This window comes from Misgurnus anguillicaudatus, chromosome 19 (assembly GCF_027580225.2).
Source record: "Misgurnus anguillicaudatus chromosome 19, ASM2758022v2, whole genome shotgun sequence".
NCBI classification, from domain to species: domain Eukaryota; kingdom Metazoa; phylum Chordata; class Actinopteri; order Cypriniformes; family Cobitidae; genus Misgurnus; species Misgurnus anguillicaudatus.
In genome coordinates, this window is record NC_073355.2 from 28193725 (window position 1) to 28214903 (window position 21179).

The window sequence follows — 21179 nt, forward strand, 5'->3', positions numbered from 1 at the left end:
TTATTAGTCTAACAGGCTGTCAGGGCAGCATTGATTTGGCGACATTTACAGTACATTAAAACATTAGGATAGGTGAAGAAAAGTAACTGATCCACCATTGCAAACACAGTTTAGAACAAACAACAAGACAACAAAGAACAGGAATCAAACAAACATGCTCCAGAGCTTTCTGTTCTTGGAAGAAGTAAAAGTTAAAGAAGAAAAACGATAGTGTGTGTGCAAATGCTGTCTATTTCCTTTGTATAATTGTTTATAGTGGAGTGCCCTGTCTAAATATTTTCACGCGCATGCGCTGTTGTACGCGGACTGAACCCGCACTGTCCGCGCGGTCTCAAACTTTGGGCTGCACGCGGACGGTCCGCGCGGCCGGCCGCGGACCCTCTTGATGACGAAAATGACGTCATGCGGACGGCGCGCATACGCGGACGTCCCTAGTATACTTTCGGCTTTAGGGCCCGTCCCAATACCTCCCCCTTTCCCTACACTTTTGCCCTAACCCTCGCTTTTGCGTGTGCACGTGTAGGGCGTCCCATTACTTTAGGGAGCAAGATGGAGTGCTATTTTCCCCTTAGAATAAACCTTCAAAATGTAGTCAGGTTTAAAATGAAGTGGGAGATGAAATTAACCAAGATACCTTGTGAGCCCAGCATTTTCCTGAATGAAAATAGTAGGAGGCTGCTACCGGTAGACGCGTCGACGCTGCGTGTGACATAGGTGAGCACATTCCCTATGCTACTTTCCATATATTGGTGTCCCATTCATAGGAAAAGATTTTAAACCCCACTTTACTGTCGAGGGCACTCAAAACCAAGTGGAAGTTTTAAGGGGGAAGAAATGGGACAGGCCCTTAATCTGCACTATCCAACCACGGCAATGTCATTTAGTGCAGAGATCAGCTCATTTGCATTTAAAGGACACACCCCAAAACGGCACACTTTTGCTCACACCTACAAAGTGGCACTTTTAACATGTCATAATAAATTATCTATATGGTGTTTTGAGCTAGAACTTCCCATGACTACTCTGGGGACAGCAAAGATTTATAAAAAGTGATTGTGAAATGTCCCCTTTAAGTAGTTCACCAACACTGACATTAATATTTTCTAATATAAATATCACATACATCGTAATGCATTTGTTTAACTGACGCTATTCTGGAGTGACTGTGTTTCTCTATGAGACTCACAGCCTTGAAGTCTGAATGTTTTGGCAAAAGTCCCTCTATTTTCACCACACAGGAGCCACTGGGTAAGAGTGAGGAAAACCTGGCAGCTCTCTTAAAAAACAGGGAAAGAAAAATGTGTAAAAGAAGAATAGCTCTCGTTGGGGAGCTGGATGGTCTTGGATTTGTGATGCTGTTGCCATCATAAATCCCTTTTGGCTGGCCTAGTTGGGGAGCACTGTGTGGTGCACACAGCTCCAGGTGGGCCCTGCCTCCCAAACCACAGACAACACAACAATAGCCCCTGCCATTTAATTAGGTAAAGCCCATACTCAGCCAACACCTCCTTCTCTGACTCCTTCCTGCATGCTCTTTCAAAAAGCACAGGGGGATTTGGGAGGTTCCAGCTCTCTGATTGGCCAGGCTTGAATAAGGTGGCCAGTTTTAATTGGGCAGATGTCCAAGAACTTCTTTGGACAGTACCCTGGCTTAAATGTTTGACTTGCATGACTAAACAAAATAAAACCACGGTACTAATGAACAACAGGGTGATATAAACATAATATATTTGAATATTTTACTGGCTAAATCGCTAAGAAGCATCATTATTGCGTTGAATGTAACATGCTTTTTATTTGGCCATTAAGGTTCCTAAGGAGTATGTTAATAGAGTAGTTTTATGAAGCCTTCGAGACCATTAAGACAAAGCTGTTTTAATAGCTTCTCTTCATAAAAAGTGTCTTTCCTAATAGCAAGTTCAACTTTTACAGCAAAAACTGGGTTTGATGTTTTCAATAAATAAATTTAAACGATTCAATCCAATGAATCAATTCAGAACTTATTGTTTCAGCAACTCAAAAATGCACTTTAAAACTCTAATGAATGTTTGTTTTTGATAAATCTCTTAGAAACTTCAATACACCAAAAAAGCGTCCGTTTTCCTCTGATGGCACCATTTCCTCTTCACCTGCCTGTAGCTATTTTGTGTCATAAGCTGCACACTTCCTGTGCCCTTCAGACTCTACTGTAGATACCTCCCCAGTTCTTGGTACTTTATAAATGTGTTTCGATTTAAACTCTCTGAAGAAAAGCGACAAAGGCTCAAGAAGAAAACAATATCTAAGTTAAAGTTCATACTGGAAGCCCCCTAAGAAGAAAAAAGTTATTTACACTGAGCGGTTATGCATGTAGTTAAATGCAAGGTTTCAATGCAATTCTGAATTAGCTTGAATCATTTTAATGAATCTTCCATTCTGGACAGATTCTGCTCACGAAAGTTATTCAAAAGTCACAAGTTGAGCCAATGTCTTCCACTTACCAACAACCATGATATTAAATTCAAAAGCAGCCTTCATGGTTTTGCGTCTCATCTGGTCCAGAACCGCCTCGATGCCGACATATCCGAACAGATCCTTGCCCTTGATGATGCCTTGTGTGTCAGATCCACTGAGGCATGGCGGAGGATGTTCGATCTCCACTCTCCTCTCCTCCACCTCTGTCTCCTCAATAACCTCCATCTCCTCCTCCATCTGGACGGATGGTTCCAGATCCAAGACCTGATCCTGTGCCGTGTCTGCAGGGAGAGAGCGAGACACTCAGGAGTTAGCATAAGCATAATGTTTATACATATCCATACATACATAAGTAGCTTAATTGGTAGAGCATCAAGCTAGCAGAGCAAAGATCACGTGCTTGATTCCCAGGGTACACACATAGTGTTACAATGTATTGCTTAAATACACTTTAAGATGCTTTTGATAAAAGTCCATGCCAAGTGCAAAAATCTAAATAAGAGAGGTGGCCTATTTTCAGCCATGTAGTGTGCATGGACTTGTTGTTGTGATTCATAAAGAACATGACTAACTGAAACCATATACACATACTGATAACATGTATACCTTGTAAAGCACTTTGGATAAATGTAACTGTAGGTGAGGCCATATGGATTCAAATGGGCAACTGTGGTTTAGGGATGGATTTACTAAGCCAGACTCATGTAATTGAAATGGAAAGTACCCTCAATGTGCATTGAGGTTTATACAACATATTGTCAAAAAAACTAACAACACAAAACACAAACAGGAGATGTATCTTCTGCATGAGTTTCAGGTGTTCAGCTCCATTTAGATAACTGGCGAGCAGTTAGCACAGAGGCAACGGTTTACGCCGCACTGGTTAACTACTGGGGCACGGGCACCTGCGATGCCCTGTCTGACTTATGAGAGCAACAACGGTTGGGTGGTGTTGTTGTTTATCTTATCATTGTGGTGTAGTTTGTACCACTGCAGTTCTAATTTGCAAGGCGAATGATAGCAATGTTGAAATCACATTACCTTCACCCACACAAATGTACTTTCAGCTCATAAGCTGAAATTTGAATTAAACAGGCCACACCCCACAGGATGTTGAATGGCATTACATCCATTGACATGTTGATTTTGAACTGCTGCACTAAAAAAGGCAAAAACATCACATCATAAACAGCATATTTGAGACACATCCACAGATCCACACAGCTAAAAATCTCTGTCATCTCTATATTTGAATCTGATGGCTCCTATGGCTTTATATCATTAATATGGAGTATTCAGACATTCAGACTACTAACTTAATGTACTGCATGCTGTGTAGTAGGGAAGTATGTCCAACAACTGCAATGCTAAGGTATTTATTACAATATTGTTCCAAAAGAAGGCTTTCTTATACAGTGACCACTCGATCACAACCCTATTGCCATGTACACACCAAATGCGGGGCATCGCATTACTTGCTCTAGATTACTCGCGGGATTTAACTTCGTGCATATGCAAATTTTTCGCTCAAGTTGAACATTTTCAACTTGGGCGAAGACTTGTTTGAGGCAAATAGCGCGTGTTTTCACGGTAAACGTGCCGCCCATATCGCGTCATTCGCATCGCCCCACACAAGGACGCATCTAAACGCATCTTTGCATTGACTTTGTATGTAATCTACTCGCGCAAATCGTTGAACTCGCGTCTGGTGTAAACCCACAGTAAGGGGGCGTGCACACCAAAGCTTTTTAATGCGGCTGAAAGCGCCAGGTGGACGCCGAAAGCCAGCTTTTTTCAGCTGAGCGCTTTGGTTGTTTTAATACTTCTGCTTTGTTTATCAGTCGTTGTACGATGCGCCGGTTGGTTGTTGTGATATTTGCCCCCCCTCAACTGTGATTTGACGGCTGTGTAAGAACTGACATTGACGAGCTGAGCTTTTCACTCGAGTTGAATATTTTTCAACTCTCGGCGTAAAAGCTTTGGTGTGCATGCCCCCTAAAGCCTGATTTATAGTCGTGCGTAAGCTCTACGCCGTAGGATATCGGTAGCCTGTGCGTAGCTCTGTGTAGCCTGACGTGCACCTCACAAAATTTTTAACAGCACGTCAGATCTACTCGGACCGCAAGTGCTGTGATTGGTCCACCAGAACCCCTCCCATCAGGTAAAAAAACTGTGTCATAGGTATTTCCGTTTGCGACGGTGAAAACAAAGTAAAGCCAAGTTGAGGAGTGATTTAACTCAAACTGCATCAAAAGTCGCTGTTTATTTACTTTCATCATTGCTGGTCTTCTCAAATTATACACAACAAGTTGCTGTTTCGTCTTCATTTGTGCTTTAACTTGCTAAGCTTCTTCTTCTTTGACGGTCGTGCTGCTACTGTGGTTACACGCATGGTTACTGCCTACCAGCGGTCTTGCGCGTGTGTTTGCACGTCGACGCAGACGGCGACGCAAAAGTATAAATGAAACCGACGCGGAACCTATGCCGTCGCGGCTACGCCAAAGGACCTACGCACAACTATAACGAGCCCTTAAGTCTAGCTGAGTCATGCCATCCAATCATATCCATTATATTGGTTATCAATCTGCAATGAAACTGCGGTGTTGCATTGTGCATGCCAAACAATGCAAATATTTGATCAGATCAGATACCAAAGCCTCGTGAGGCCAAGATCCCATCCCATCCAGATGACTTAAAAAGTTATAAATAAACTCTACCTCCTGCAAGCACCAAAATGGAAGTAATCCTGTGCTTCTTATTCCCTTACAGACTGCACATGCAAGCGATTCATTCTGCACATGCAAGCATCTCCTCTGTGCAATTCTGAGGTTTGTGCACAACTCCTGCAGCCTCAAAACGGCACGTGTTTACTTAAACGCATGATGTTTATTATAAGAAGTAAAGGAAATTCAGCCAATAATGAAAGGTCTGTCATCTATAATTCATGTTGTTCCAAATGTGTATGACTTTGTTGCTTCCGCGTAGCAATAAAATACCAGCTGTGGTCATCAGCCATTTTCAGTGCGTCTAGCAAACAATCTGCTAAAAGAAACTTTTTTGTTGAAAAACTTTTGGGTGAACTATTCCTGTAAGTTTAAAGCCAAAATAACTCATTGAAAAGGCAGAACGGGCAGTGCGACTGTAGATTGACACATTTATTTCTTTGATGCCGTCAGAAAACTGTCTGCGCTTTAATGGAATCTGACAAACAGAGCAATGCTCAGCTCAAATAGAGAGATGGGGGGAAAATAAAGAGGTTGAAGACACTGTCTTCCAGAGTCTTGAGAAAAGCAAACAGTGAGAGAGAAAGTGCAGGAAAAGTGAAACTTATTAAAAAAATCTAATTTGCTCAGTGCCTGCTGTTGCACTTTAAGAAATGTGGATACGAGGCCCATATATATTTGACATGACTGGAAGCAGCATAGAGCAGGGCTTTGAGAGTGTGCCACTGAATTTTACATCCAGTTGCACATGTGCGACCATTAAATTTGACCTTTTTTGTGATGTGACACTGAATTTGAAAACAGCACATTGTACTTTCTGCATCTATCATTGAAGTATTTATTAGTAATAATACAGTGGAAATTAGTAGAAATGTGAATATTTGGATAGCATGTTGATTTACAGTGTGTGCTCCTAAATTTTCTGGTTGCACCCCTAAAATTTTCAGTTGGGGCCACCGTGCTCCCAGTGAAAAAAGTTAGTCTGGAGCCCTGCAGAGTGATAAACTGATCACTAACTGATCATTTACATGCATGCATTTGGCAGACACTCCTATCCACAGCGACTTGCAGTGCATTCAACCTATACATTTTATCAGTATGCATGTTCCCTGGGGAACAAACCCATGATCTTATGCAATGCTCTACCAGTTGAGCTACTCTTAATTTGCCCTCACTTCATTCAAAACCAATTATCTACTGGACTAGTTATTTAAACTAGCACTGTCCAGATGATCTACAACTTTATTATAAACAAATGAGTAAGCAATATGCTCCAAATGTGACTTGAGACCTACAACAGGAAACTGGCAAATAGGCACACACGCACACAAACAAAACCATGTCTATATATGCTGTGTGTGACATAAGGTTTCCCTCGAGAATTGCAAATAGCCACAGAGCCATAAACATAAGAATGCAAAACTACTCGCGCTCATTTTACACTTTAAAGATGCTCAATGCTAACAGCTACATGCTATCGTTTGATCTGTAACCAAATCGAAATAATGCAACTTCAAATAACTTTTGTATGGAAAATATTATATAATACATATTTTAACAGTTTAACCAAAATAACATCTTTGAGAAGTAAACTGTTCTTGGCTGACTATGAAAGACAGAGTTTGATCAATAGAGCATGATAATATGAAGCATTAATAATGGTCATAAAACCGTGTTGTCTTTTATGTGGCTCTCTGTACAAATTTTGCAGATTTTCCCAATTTAACCACAGCTCTCTGTAGCTAGCAATGGTGCAGGCCATTTATTGCCATGCATAAGTTGATATGGAATTTAAAAGCTAAATTTATCATTGTGCCGCATGATATCCATTTGCACAGCAGTAAACTTGAATAATACAGTCGAAAAGTTACAAAACCCCATGCAAAATGGTACAGTACAAGGCTTGTTAAAATGATGCATCCTGGGAAGTAATGAATCCCAGGGCCAACAGAAAGATGTTTTTTGTCCCAGCAAGTCAACAACACCAAAGCATCTGAACCTCATCATGGCACCATTCTGGGCCACATCAACTTCCTGTTATTTTCATCACCAATAATAAAAACTTCAAAGGTTTACTTCTGAAAACGTACTCTGTACATGAAGGGGAAGTGAGTCAAACTGTTTCAAGCATTTCAATACACTTGCAAATAGTGAAATAGGGTAACCAGTACCATACCTAGGTTCAATGTGGCTCAACCATGAGCTCCTTCCTGCCAGAACTTATCTCACCAAATCTCCTATCTGACTAGCTCGAACAAAGCACAACAAGCCAACAAACACTGAAGACATCATGTTAAAAAGTGTGCTTTCTCAGGCAGCCATGAGCCTCTCCCCTCCCCCTTTTGGCACCGTGGAAGCGCTCCATTGCGCTCGGTCCCATTGTTATCACAGGGGCACAGAAGCAGAGATACACAGAAAGCCCAAGGGACGAAACGATTCTTACCTTCTCTCATTCACAAAGCTCTGTCCAAACCACCCTGCCCACTGCTGTACACCGAAGACCCACGCCGAACTCTCCTCAATCTCTCCTCAATTCCCTGCGATGTTCTTCAAAACTGTCCCAAAACTATGTCTTCTGCTTTGTGCTGTGTAACTGCCCATACACTTCTGTCTCTCTCTCTCTCTCTCTCTCTCACACCCCCTCTCTCACTATAAAGAAGAGAGCAGGGGTAACGGCTAAAGCGGCTCACACTCATTCACATGCAGATCGCCAAGCAGCTTCCACTAATCCTAAAGAGGAGTTCAACCATCAACCCCTCCTCCTGCATCTTTCTACTGCTCACCCCAGCTCATTTGCACACGACTGGTCTGCTGGCCCATGGCTCCCTGCTGACCACACGATGTGGAAAACACATAATTGACCCATAAAATCAATTAGGAAAAATTTTAGAGCTCCTCTGAATTGCGGGCATCCTCGGACTTATCATTCGGCTCACCGGAGAGAAAAAGGAAAGCAATTTCGGACGCTCGTTCAGTAAAACGACCATTAAATAATAAACTAACTTCTGTGCTGCCCATGCTGTCATGCTGGGCTGTTTGCTTGTGGGCTGCTGTTAAAAGACATAATAATGGCCAATCACACGCAAGTGTGTAAAGACCTTTACCGTTTACACAAAACCAAGACTTGAATTTAATTCTGCTGTATGTTTTTAAAATGTTATAATTCTACATGAACAGGGAAACAAACAGCAGATGGGTTTTAAGAGGGAACAAATCAACACCCGTCCAGATCTGTTTAAACATTGGAGATGTGAAGCATCCCTGCACAGTTTCACTGAGGAACCGCGTCGCTTTCGGTCTCCAACTGTCTGTTTGACTCAACACACAGCTGTCGTGTTTAGTCTTTAAGTTCTCCATAAAAAGATGTTCACCTTTTTTAAAATTAAAGGCGAGGAGAGCGCTGAATACGGCCATGTAAGGTTTGGCCTTCTTCAACACAGCAGGGCCTGAAACAAATCTTGGGGTACAAAATTGTCATAGCAGGGCTCCAAACTCTTTTCACTAGGAGCACGGTGGCCCCCAACTGAAAATTTTAGGGGCGCAACCAGAAAACTTAGGGGCACACACTGTAAATCAACATGCTAACCAAATAATCACATTTCTACTAATTTCCACTGTATATGATAGACGCAGAAAGTACAATGTGCTGTTTCAAATTCAATGTCACATCACAAAAAAAAAGGTCAAATTTACTGGTCGCACGTGTAGGACTGGATGTAAAATTCAGTGGCACACTCTCAAATTTTGGTGGCAATGCATAGAAATCGGTGAAATTAGACATTTGGGATGTCCTCATGTTTATAAAAGCTGGAAAAGTAAAAAAAAGTATTTATTTTAAAATAAATGTCTAATAGGTTTACAATTAGGGCTGGGTATCGATTCAGATGTTCCAGATCGATTCAATTTCGATTCAAAAGCTATCAAATCGATTCGATTCAACTCAATGAATATAGATTATATGGAATATATTATATTAGAATATTATATTATATTAGAATAAAGACTGAATGAATGAATGACAGGCTCGCCTCTCGCTCCTTGATAACATCGCGCAAGGAAAAAAAGAGGTTGGCATCTAGTGGAGAAGACTATTAATTAGATTAACGTTAATCTTGCGTTCAGTGTTTGCGGAAATAAATATGGAAAAAAAAATTGTGGGCTTTAAGGAACGATTTTGAATCGACCACCTTAAAGGTGTAGTGTGTAATTTTTAGAAGGATCGCTTGACATAAATGAAAAATATTATACAAAACTATTTGATCAGGGGTGTATGAAGACCTTTCATAATGCACCGTTAGTTTTCATTACCTTAGAATGAGATGTTTTATCTACATACACAGAGGGTCCCCTTACATGGAAGTCGCCATTTTGTGCCTCCATGTTTTTACAGAAACCCTTAATGGACAAACTTTTTTACTAAGTTGTCGCCGACGATGACATGTTTGTCCGGTTTCGGCTAACGTAGCTCCTCTATGCGTTTTAAAAGCGAGGGTTGAGGATTGGAATGAGCCATTGGTTGCCGCAAAATTTACACACTGCACCTTTAACATTTTTTTTATCAAAAAATCGACTTTTTTGCCCAGCCCTAGTTACAATGTAGGTAAGTGATTATAATTAGCTCTACAAAAATGGATAGCTGTGGTTTGCCCACATTTAGGAAGCCAAGTAAATTTGCTTGTGTGGGTGTGTCTGTGTGTATGCGCGTGCTTGTAGCTATAAAAGTCAGGACCACTAACTAACATATTGTAGTAAAATATCATGATAACCAACATGTAAGGACATTTTACAAAAAAAATCGACCAAATCATGTTTGCCTTTATATGTTTTGTCATGCATATGCTTCGTTGAGGGTTAAGTTTAAAGTTAGGGCATTAGCCTATAAAATCAATAGAAGTCTAACAAACATTTGTTTGTGTGTATTAGGATGGTTCTATGCATGAATAACAATAAATCTGTTGTATTCGATTCCTGATGTTTGGGAACCCCTCACACATTGAAGCACCCCCCACCACAAAACAAAACAAACACATTCACACTGCCACTCGACAGACATCAGCCAACTGCTAAACCACAACATTCAGCAAACATGTACCCACAGCACTCCCAGATCAAAGTTACAACAGCTAAACATGCACACACAAACCCCATTCCAATATTACTGACAGCTAGTTACCAAAATAACCAAGATCAGAAATGATCCCAAGATGAGATTCACAGAAGCAGAAGTTGTTAAATATTAACAGAAATCGGTCTTTTACCTTTAGTAGTTAAGTAGGATAGAGAAGTGGTTGCCGGGCCCCATGTGCTGTCAGAAAGTAAATTGCGAACTGTTCAGGATGTCAGTTACGAGTTGTGTGCGACGCTGTGTGTGTGTGTGTGTGCGTGTGTGAGGGTGTGTCATTGCACAACCACAGACAGCACTCTGAGAGTGATGCATTTCCTTGCCTTTGGGCCTCTCTCTTCCTGGTTGTATTTTAACCAGTTTTATGCCACACAAAAGAATCGCACACTTTCTTCAGCTCTGTTATCACCATGGTTACCAAATAAGAGCGTTATCCAAGAGTGGGATGGATCTAATATCCTTATGTCTTTAGCAAGACTCGAGCACCGAATCCCACGTCTTTGTGTTGAGTTTCACGATCCCAGACAGGTAATGTCACAAATGGAAATGCAATCCTTTGTGAACGGAATCAAACGTTTTACTTCCGTCGGGATGCATGGAAGTCTAGTACGGAATGAACTTTTTGATTTTCATAACTGAGAAAAAGCAGCAAATTCCCATCGCACAATATCTAAGCTCCCTTTCTATCTCACACACAGGCAGCCGGCTGCATATTATTACCACACGGAGCATCTCGGCTGTTTTGGGAATACTTTTTTTACAGCTGACAGGAAAAAGCATTTTGATTAATGCGGCAATCGCGAAATGACCTTTGCATGCCGCGAGAGCTGTCTATTTTACATTCAATATTTAATCATTTGATAAAGTATAGAACAAGCCCAATGACAGCAATTCATCACTTTCATCTAAAAGCCTTTCGCAGAGCTGCGAGCCTCATGCAGGGTCTGAACGCTCCACTGCGTCTGCAGCTAATTAACTGACAGAGATTTGTTAATGGAGTTTCCTACAAAGTGCTCTCGACCGCCGCATCATTCTGGTCATTCCGGGTCATTATTTGATGACTAATAAACCTTTCAGGTTTTTGTAATAGCTATCATTGCCATTTATAATACTGCATATGCAATTTTTTTGAGGTGGGACTCGTGAGAAGGAATGATATAAAACAAACATGAAAAATGTGTGAAACCGACTTGCCATTTTTCGCGAAGGAAATGACTAGAACTCGACCTACTTAATGCAGCGGGTAAATCATCAAAGGCCATATGAGGATAAAGTCGTATAGCAAGATTCGGTGAGAGAAATAACACGCTCTGAGCAGCACCAAATGTAAGACATAATGGGTGAGTAAATAATGCCAGCTGGCTGGTGACTTTATTAGGTACTGCAGTATAATACATGCTTTGAATAACATGGAAATCAAAGACATACAAACTGCCTACTAAATAAAACATCTGTCATAACTCAGTTGTGTTTTACTAACTGTTATATCAGTGGAAAATGTATCTGTAATATCTATAGTTTTTCTCACAAATAATACTGACCTGCAAAAACTGACCTAGCACTAGATATAATATATTATAATCTAATAAAATAATAAAAAATACAGTTTCATGTCAGGTAAAAAATATTTAGCCATATTTTTAATAAATATTTGGCAAATTTTGGATCTGGCCCACAATAAACTGAAAAAGTAAAGCATGCCGTCAGCAAATCTTAAAGGGACAGTTCATCCAAAAATGAAAATTCTGTCATCCTTTACTCACACGCATGTTGTTAAAAACCTGTATAAATGTCTTTGTTCTGATGAACACAATATAAAATATTTTAAGAAATGTTTGTAACTAAACCGTTCATGGACCCCATTGACTTCCATAGTAGGAAAAAAGAATACTATGGAAGTAAATGGGGTCCACGAATGGTTTGGTTCCAAAATTTCTCAAAATTTCTTTCATGGTATAAACGAAATTTATACAGTTTGTAAAAGAGCTGCCTAACGATTAGTCGCGACTAATCGTTTGCAGAATAAAAGTTTTTGTTTACATATTAAATGTGTGTGTAATGTGTATAATAATTATGTATATATGCCTGTATATATTTAAGAAATTATTTGTATATTTGCATATAATTTATATCATATATAAATATACATATTTATTATATCAATATATTTTTCCTTAAAAATATACATACATGTGTTTGTATTTATATATACATAATATTTGTTGATGTACTGTGTATACTAATTATGTAATCAAAAACTTTTATTCTGCAAACGAATAGTCGTGACTAATCATTAGGCAGCCCTAGTTTGTAACAACATGCAAGTGACTAAATGATGACAGAATTTTCATTTATGGGTGAACTATCCCTTTAAGTTTACTTTCATATCAAGAACAGAGAGCTGCAATGACCCCCATTTGTAAATGTAAATAATTTTGTGAATCCCTCGCTATTGAATCCGAAAAGCACTGCCAATGTGCAGCTTCCCTTCAATTTAACAAACCCCTTATTGCACAACCGTACGTGTTATTTAAACTGACGTGTTATTTTCTGCGGATGTCGTTATGGTTGAGTAGAAATGCGAAAGAGGAAGAGGAAGAGAGGGGGGAGGAAGTATGTGTACGCTGTGCCACGAGGGACAGTGAATTGCCACTAAACGTCTCTATTATTGCTGCTCTTTAATTAAAAGCACATGTAAGCACAGACGCTGTCAGTTCATTCATACTGTTGCCTGGGAAACCTCCCAGAGGAGACTGAAGGTATCAGGTTACCACAGAGATCCACTGCCACACATCGTGAGAAAGCTTCTGCTCTCCTCAGCTTTACTTGTGTGGGACTCGAGGGGTTAATTCAATTACAGCATCTTAACCTCGTCCTAATCCCAGTACGCTTAAAAAAGGATGGGGCGGACGGAAGCAAAGGATTTCTGAAGTCTCACCCCGTCCTATGGTGTCTTCCACACATGGCGGGGGACAGGTGAAGACAGACAGAGAGAGAAAGTGCCAGACAAAAACATCTGTTACAGCTTCTTCTGGACTGAGTTGATGCACAGCTGGATGTTATTGGACATTTATGCATTTTGTAGATGATTTTATTCAAGGCACTATACAGTGCATTCAACCTATACATTTTGTGCATAGATATTGAATATAACAAGATTAAGCACTGCTATTACTGCTATGAATGGGGCGAAATGCAACGCTCAATATGGCCAAGCGATGGAAGTACTGCCTATAAGTTAAGAATCAATCATCATTTGATAAAGAAAATTTTATGGGGGAGGGGCTCTATAGACGGTTTCAGCAGTAACAACATAAACAAGCGTCTTTCGTGGTCAACACGTAACTTCCGGTAAACTCCGCTAAGAATAAAAAACAACAAAGTATTTTAAACGTAGTTTATTTATATAACAAGCAAAAAACACGTAGATTACCTAGGAAACCAAAACATTTGTTATTTTCGACGAGGTATTTGTTCAAGATTCAGTTTAGTAACTAGTCAGACCATAAAAAAAACGGAAACCGGTAAAGTTCAGACCAGATGCGTATCGCGTCACCGCACGTGCGTCCGATGAAACCGTCTATACAGACTCTACGTCCGAAACCGCCTACTTCTATACTATATAGTAGGCAAAAAGCAGTAGGCGAGGCGAATAGTATGTCCGAATTCATAGTATTCGAAAAACAATAGGCAAAAATTATCCGGATGACCTACTACTTCCGGCAAGAAGTATTCACATGATGGACACTACTATCTCGGGAGCCTCTAAGTGAGGAGTTTTCCAATGAAAAAAAAGAAGAGGCATTGTTTTATTAAAAATGTACGAAAAGCAGTTATGTGGTTCTATTCAAATGCAACTACATATTAAAAAGCTGTCCTTTGTGCTTAAACTGCACTTGTTTAACATCATTCCAGTTAATAACGACTAACTTGTTTTATAACGACTTACTGTCACAGTATGCCATTTCGGACACAGGGAGAGTCACCTGAGGCGCCTGCTAACCTGTTCGCGTGTGCATTAGCGGAAACGACTTCAAGTAAAGGCATTTTAGCGCAATTTGAGCTTAAGAAAGAATAATTTTGGTACAGTTGATGTCAGGTTTAATTGTTTGTCTAAAATATGTTGCTTAATTGTGATTTTAGAACACGATTTTAGAGTCTTAAGCCCGGAATACACTGCAGGGTTTTTGCCCTCCTATAAGATCATTACCTTATCACATTGTGCGACATGGATAGTTTAAACTTGGGTACGACAGGCATGTAGACTGTACAATGATGACACGGAAGCTTCGGCGACTGCGTCACACGTTAGCGCAACGTCACCAGCATGCGCTCGTGCTAAACAAATACCAGCGCGCAGGTCGTAGCAGCAAACACACTGTGCGGTGATCATGCCGAATTTCTGACACTGTCAGAAAACTATCGTAGGCTATCTTTGGACGCAAGACCAGGAAAACGGCCGTTTTTGAACCTCTCTCATTGTACAACATAAATCGCGACGATTGTTATACAATGGCAATCTTTCGTCTGGGACAGCCAATAATTGTGCAGTGTATCCCGGGCTTTACCCATTAAAGTAGATAGGACTTTAGTCTTTTAGGGGTTGTTTTTACCTGGTATTAAGATGCATTTTCATCGATTGGAACCCAAGTGGACGTTCACATTCAAGCTTACACCTGGTATTTTAATCCGTCACTTTTGTCCACTTTCGACCGTTTGTGTCCTGATTACTTTGAAGGGGGGGTCTGTGGAGACTGTGGGGGGAGTTCCTCTGCTTTCGTTTAAATGCGAGCGTGAGAAATGACGGGTTTAAATTAACCTAACTTATAGTAAATCAGGGTCCGCTGCTTGTGTTGTAAGTAAACATGCTGCACAGTGCTTCTACGTGTATATGTAAGAGCTTTCTCTGATATTTCAGAGCAATTGATGAAATAACTTGAAACTAATGAAAGTCGCGGAGAGCAGCCGCTTTGGTTTTACCAATGAAAGCCAATGTGTGTTTGTGCTAGAAGTCAGAAAAGATGTAAAACCTTGTGCTCGGTACATCACATTAGATAAACAGGCGGTCTTTTGTGGCTGTTTGAACACAGTCGACCACATGGAAGTCTACACCACAAAAGCAATACGGCCAAATGGGTTTTCGACTACCTCACAATGTGGTCGAAAGTGTACGAGCTCAAAATGTTTTACACCTCGTTTACAGCGCTGTGCACTTTTGATCTGATCAACCAGGTGTAAACAGCCCCTTCGGTCTGATAGTCGGAAATAACGGTCCGGACATCCCCTAAAGGGACTTTGGTGTGGGTACCTGATATGGCGCCCATGACTTTTGTGCTGCTAACGCAAATCTCTACCAACTGAGCTACAGGAACAATAAACCCATCATTATTAAAAATAAAGGGCCCTAAAATAGTTTTCAAGACTGCAGGGCTCCATAGAGAACTTTTAACATCCACAAAACATTTCAGCTCCACAAAATGTTTATTTTAGGGAACAAAGGTCCTACATACTATAAAAAGGTAAGAAAGTAATGAACCCCAGACTTAAAAGGGTCTTTGGAAAAGCAAAAATGTTCTTTTATGGCATCATTTTAGAGCATTTCTTTGAGTGATCTACTTGATAAATCAATATACAAGCCTGTATGTATACCTTGCTTTTATGTGAACTAGGCTGAAATACTCAACAACAAATTCACAACTCTTTGAAGTACATTCGGCATGCTATTAAAAGTACTTTCTCGCAGTCGAGACCTCAGAGCATGTTTTCTGTCATTCTCTGTATTTAACCTTCAAGTTCAATTGACTTCCTGTTATATGTGTCACAAACGCAGACCGTCTTTGTTTGACACTGACCTCTTAATCTGATGGGGTCAATATTATGGTTGTCACGCCTGAGGTGACCTCTTCCTAAGACTTCTCAAGAGGTAAGGGTACACTTACCAGTAACAGCCAGTGATTTAACTTAATCAGTGCGACAAATACAGATTTACCCTCAATGGCACACAAGGAACTGAGTCGCTTCCTGTCCCGACACAAATGTTGCAGACTACTGCATACAGAGCGAGCACACAGTCACAATACGAATTTAGGAACGTGCATGATATAGATCTACTCTCACTTTCTTTTCCTCTGTGAGGCGAAGCCTATAGTACTTCCATATTAAAAAGGGTAATAAAGTTATGTAACTTATTGATACACAGAAATCCGATGAAGGCCAACTTTATAATTTCTAACAATGGACCATACAAACAGCTGCCTCTTTAGCTACGGTTCAAGATATCTCGCCATGCTCCACACATACACACCCTTATTAGATTTATGTTTATGCAAGCAAATACATGGCTCTATCCAGTCTCATTTGGTTCTCAGGACAGGATGCAGTTGCTCTCAGGGAGGGACGACCCTTCCAGGAAGCCGTCATGCTCTCCAAGAGGAAATCACCTTTCCCCTCTCCCCCTTATCCGGAGATGTGTGGGCCGGGGGAAGCACTGACCTCCTGAATCAGATCTACAAAACAATGTTTTAAGATTCGTTTGCACTGTGATGTCATGGGCTTTTGAAACATTAATATCACCCAATAGTACACTTAAACATGTTGCACAAACGATAAGGCGAGTATTTTAAAACTACAGGCATCTCTAGAAAACCTACAATTGTGGAAGTGGCCTAAAAGAGGAAGTGGCACGCATGTGTTCGCTTTCAATTCTTGTGTCAAAAAACGTAACAAAAACACACAAGTCTGCAGATTCCATTTGGGTCGGCATATGAAACATGACATCTCAAAGCCACTGCTTTACTCTTCTAGAAAAATAACAACATTAACTTTTTATGGGAAGTTCTTTCTAAGAAAATGGCATTCTGACATAAATGGAGTTCAGTTCAGTAATGTGATGAGAATTGTGCCTGGTCCCTCAACAGTAAGACAAAAGCAATTTCTAAACTTGGGCTCGATTTGGGTTTACACTGTGCCCACCTCTGCAACCTGGCCAGGGCACGATTAACCAAATTGCACCCAGGGACGGTACGAAGCGAAAACACTACTCAAACATGCTCGGGTATGTATACGCTTTGAAAGGCCATATTATGTAAGCTGGAAAGGCATGTCTGGTCTTACATACCTGTCATCTCAACCTATCCTCTAATTCATACGACTATATTTCACCTGAAATACAACTAACAGGCACGTTTATAATCAATGTATATAATACCATTTATTTAATAAACATAGAGTGTTTTACTAACATACGAGCTCCAAGAAGGGCTTTGCCAGGAATGCAGAGTACCACCGCAGCGAGTGTCAACATGTAAACACCCAACAGGTCGGGGCGAGAGACTTACCACATCTCTAGAGCCGAAGAAAAACACTCACATGGAGACTGCACCACCCCTGCCCAAAGCAAAGATGGTTATGTTGAAATCACAGAAGTAACAAGTAACATATTTCCGCAGTTGGGCCGTCCTCCATTCTGATTTCGATTTAAAGGATTAGTGCATTTTCTTAAAAAAAAAATCCAGATAATTTACTCACCACCACCATGTCATCCAAAATGTTGATGTCTTTCTTTGTTCAGTCGAGAAGAAATTAGGTTTTTTGAGGAAAACATTGCAAGATTTTTCTCATTTTAATGGACTTTAATAGAGCCCAACACTAAATACTTAACACTTAACAGTTTTTTTTCAACGGAGTTTCAAAGGACTATAAACAATCCCAAACGAGGCATAAGGGTCTTATCTAGCGAAACGTAGGGGTGGGCGGTATGAGCAAAAATTAATATCAAGGTATTTTTCACTCTTCAGCCGGTATAACGGTATTACGGTATGTTGCCATATGAGATCAAACTTGGAGTCACACTGTAGTAAACCTTTGTTAAATTACGGACAAAATTTTTATTTTTAACCTTATGTTACTAGTGAGGGATTGGACATAGACATGATTTTTTATCTTTTCCCATTTTTTCCTTTAAAAGCGCAATTGTGTGGATGGGTGGACTCATCTTCTTATGCATATTGTCACTAATAAGTATAAAAATATGGAAATTAGTATGGTCATTTGCTTGTAGGCTATGTGCCTTATTACAATGTTTTACGCTACATCCAACAACTTTAAAGCTGTGTGCTGTGTATATCTTGTGTCTGTTTGATTTATAAATATACAAAGAACAAGATTTTCTTTTTGTTGTTAATATGAACATCTGATGGGAGATGCCATCTCACTTTAAATTATTATTAATCCCTGAACGCATTAATGAATTCAGTTTATTAATACAAGTTAGTTATATTAATAAATGTATTTATTGCATTTAATTCCATTTAATTTAATTAACCAGTAGATTCACATTGCCAAAAACACTCCACTCATACGTTTTTATGCGTAAATATGCACTATGTATTGTTTAATAGCCTCTCTAATTAATAAATCTGCATTAAGAAAACGAAATTTACCATTAAAGGCTGTTTTTAATGTGTTTGGTACGTTGCTTACGTTATCCGCTAAAGCACTCTGAAAGCGCTATTCATTTAACCGTAACTCCTCAACCATTTGCGCTATCAAAAAAAGGAATGGTTCCTAAAAGAAGATAAATTGCACTTTTTGTCAAATTATGGTTTATTACGGTAATTTCTTGCTTTCCGTCCTCCAATCGCTTACCTGGAGAGAGCGTGCAGGGCGCAGTAGAGAGAGAGCAGATCTGAGTGAAAGGGAGTACACCGTTAAACGACTTTGAAGCAGTGAGGTAAAAAAAGCCTCCTAAATGTATAACACTGTTGAGGCGCTGTTGGTGCCTTGGGACTCGACAGCCCGACTGTTTAAAGTGTATGTTGCAGGTTAACCACCACTGTCGATTAATGGGTACATAAATCACTCAAGATATGTGTATAATTTTTAAAATGTCTCAAAAATGGTCTTAAAGACCACTTTTTTTACGTTTTTGGTATTAACGTTTTTTTTAACGCAATTCTGCGATGACGTCACGTTGGGGAGAAGTGGAGAAAGACTCAGCCAGAGCCATAGAGATAGATGAGACATTTATTGCTGTTTAATACTTACGTATATAATTTGGAAATCATATATACATCGTAGGAAATATATAATGTGTTATACTGCAAAGTTACCTTGCTAATTATTATTTATGATATATGTGGAGATAAATAAAACTTCGCAAATCTGCTGATTTGATCCATTCATGTCCTGACCACCAGGCTAGAGATTTTTAAACATCCTTAATCCACACTTACTAGTCTATCAAATAATATCTCAAATATATTGTTTTGTGAAATAAAAGGATGCTTTGTTATATTGTTTATGCGATTATAACGAATCACACGATCATTTTATACGCAGCAGCAGTCAGCAGCTGCAGCACACTCGGATCCGACCGCATACATACTGTAATAAACAGGCGTTCGGCGGCTTTTTACATCACGACAGGCTAAGCCATTTGAGGAGGAACCGCTCATTGATCACCGTATTTTTATAAATCCTGTACATGTTTGGACCTGCCGAACAGGTTGAGCACTTTTATATACTTTATTGAGCAGAGAGGCTGCCTGCACAGTTTGACCAGCGGGCTGCGGGAACCGGCGCACATCACGCCGCCAGACGGTGTTGCTAATATAACTCGAAATGTATAACTATTATCAGATCGGCCCGTGAAAGTCCCGACTCTCTCGATTGCCATTCCGTTACTGGCTGTAAGAAAGTGAGTGCGTTTGGGTCGCTGGTCCCCGCGAACAGACGTGACGTGCTTCACTCACCTTCCAGGATTAGAGACATGCTGCCAAAACCGTTTGTGCTGAAGATCGCATAAAGTTACACCCATTTCAGGCAGGATCATGGACCCCCTCAAGCCAGCATGCACGAGTATGTTAATTGTTTGTTTACTTTCTACACGAAGATATGCTAACCTTATGCTATCTGGCTGTCTGCCTATCTCTCTATCCATCTGTCTGTCTATCTATCTGTCTGTCTGTCTATCTTATCTATCTATCTATGTATCTATCTATCTATGTATCTATCTATCTATGTATGTATGTATGTATGTATTTATCTATTATCTGCGCTATCAGAACTGTACTTTACTCGTCTTTCTATAATCATTCTCAATGCTCTCAAGGCGGCTTTGGTCAATTCTCTCCCCAGCGTGACGTCAGACAGTGCGTTGTGAGGGACAGGAGAATCATTGCAAATTGCTGTACTTTTTCATACTTTTTCGGGTTTTGTGATACCCAACAACATAAAATACAATGGATAACAGTTTAAATGTTTATTATCAACAAGCAAATTGCACAAATCCGTTGAAAAATTTTACCTGCAAAACGCCCTTTAAGTTAATTTTCAATAAAGCAGTGTTGATTTTGTTCGCTTCTGGGTTCTGTTATGTTTCAGAACCTGGTAATGCTTATGTAAGCCACGGGCTTGTTTCTCGCCAAACTCACTGTATACAGATCACAACACCTGAAATATAGTCTTTGGCAGGATTTGCGTGCACTATTATGTGCATCCTCTTAAAAAAAATGATGATTAAAAATGGAATGAAGTGCGATCGGAGCCTTTCGTTTTGTGTTTCTGTGGACAGCGCATCTCGGGAACGGAGGTATGACGACTTGGGTAAACTCCCGCGGGGTCTTAAAAAAATAACATTCATAAAGTTAAATTTAAGTCCTAGGATGAAGATCTGGGCGTTTTAAGGCCATAGTTATAACTTTCTGAAGGTTAGTTTTTTTTGTAACACCCCGCGGGAACCCTGATAAGTGCAAAAATAGAATTTAAAATATGTAACGCCGGTATCAACGGTTTTGCAAAATCCATATCATGGCGTGACACAATACCGGTACCCAGACAGCACGTTCAGTCTTACCGACGTCGGCAAATGGAGGGCACCA

The 21179-nt window shown here is 40.1% G+C and overlaps 1 protein-coding gene across 4 annotated transcripts in view; it reads right to left on the reverse strand.

The window, feature by feature from the left end:
* Positions 1–21179, reverse strand: part of septin12 (septin 12) — an 82522-nt gene that overhangs the window by 20791 nt on the left and 40552 nt on the right. The window contains exons 1-2 of one of the 4 annotated variants that reach the window (XM_073857344.1): positions 16239–16261; positions 2481–2735 (exon numbers count right to left, since the gene is read on the reverse strand). In XM_073857344.1, the coding sequence (XP_073713445.1) occupies positions 2481–2691 (211 nt within the window). In that variant the 5' untranslated portion in view covers positions 2692–2735; positions 16239–16261. Of the gene's footprint in view, positions 1–2480; positions 2736–7620; positions 7832–10435; positions 10586–16238; positions 16262–21179 lie in introns of those variants that run through there. The other 3 variants (XM_073857343.1, XM_073857342.1, XM_073857341.1) reach the window with 3 other exon arrangements.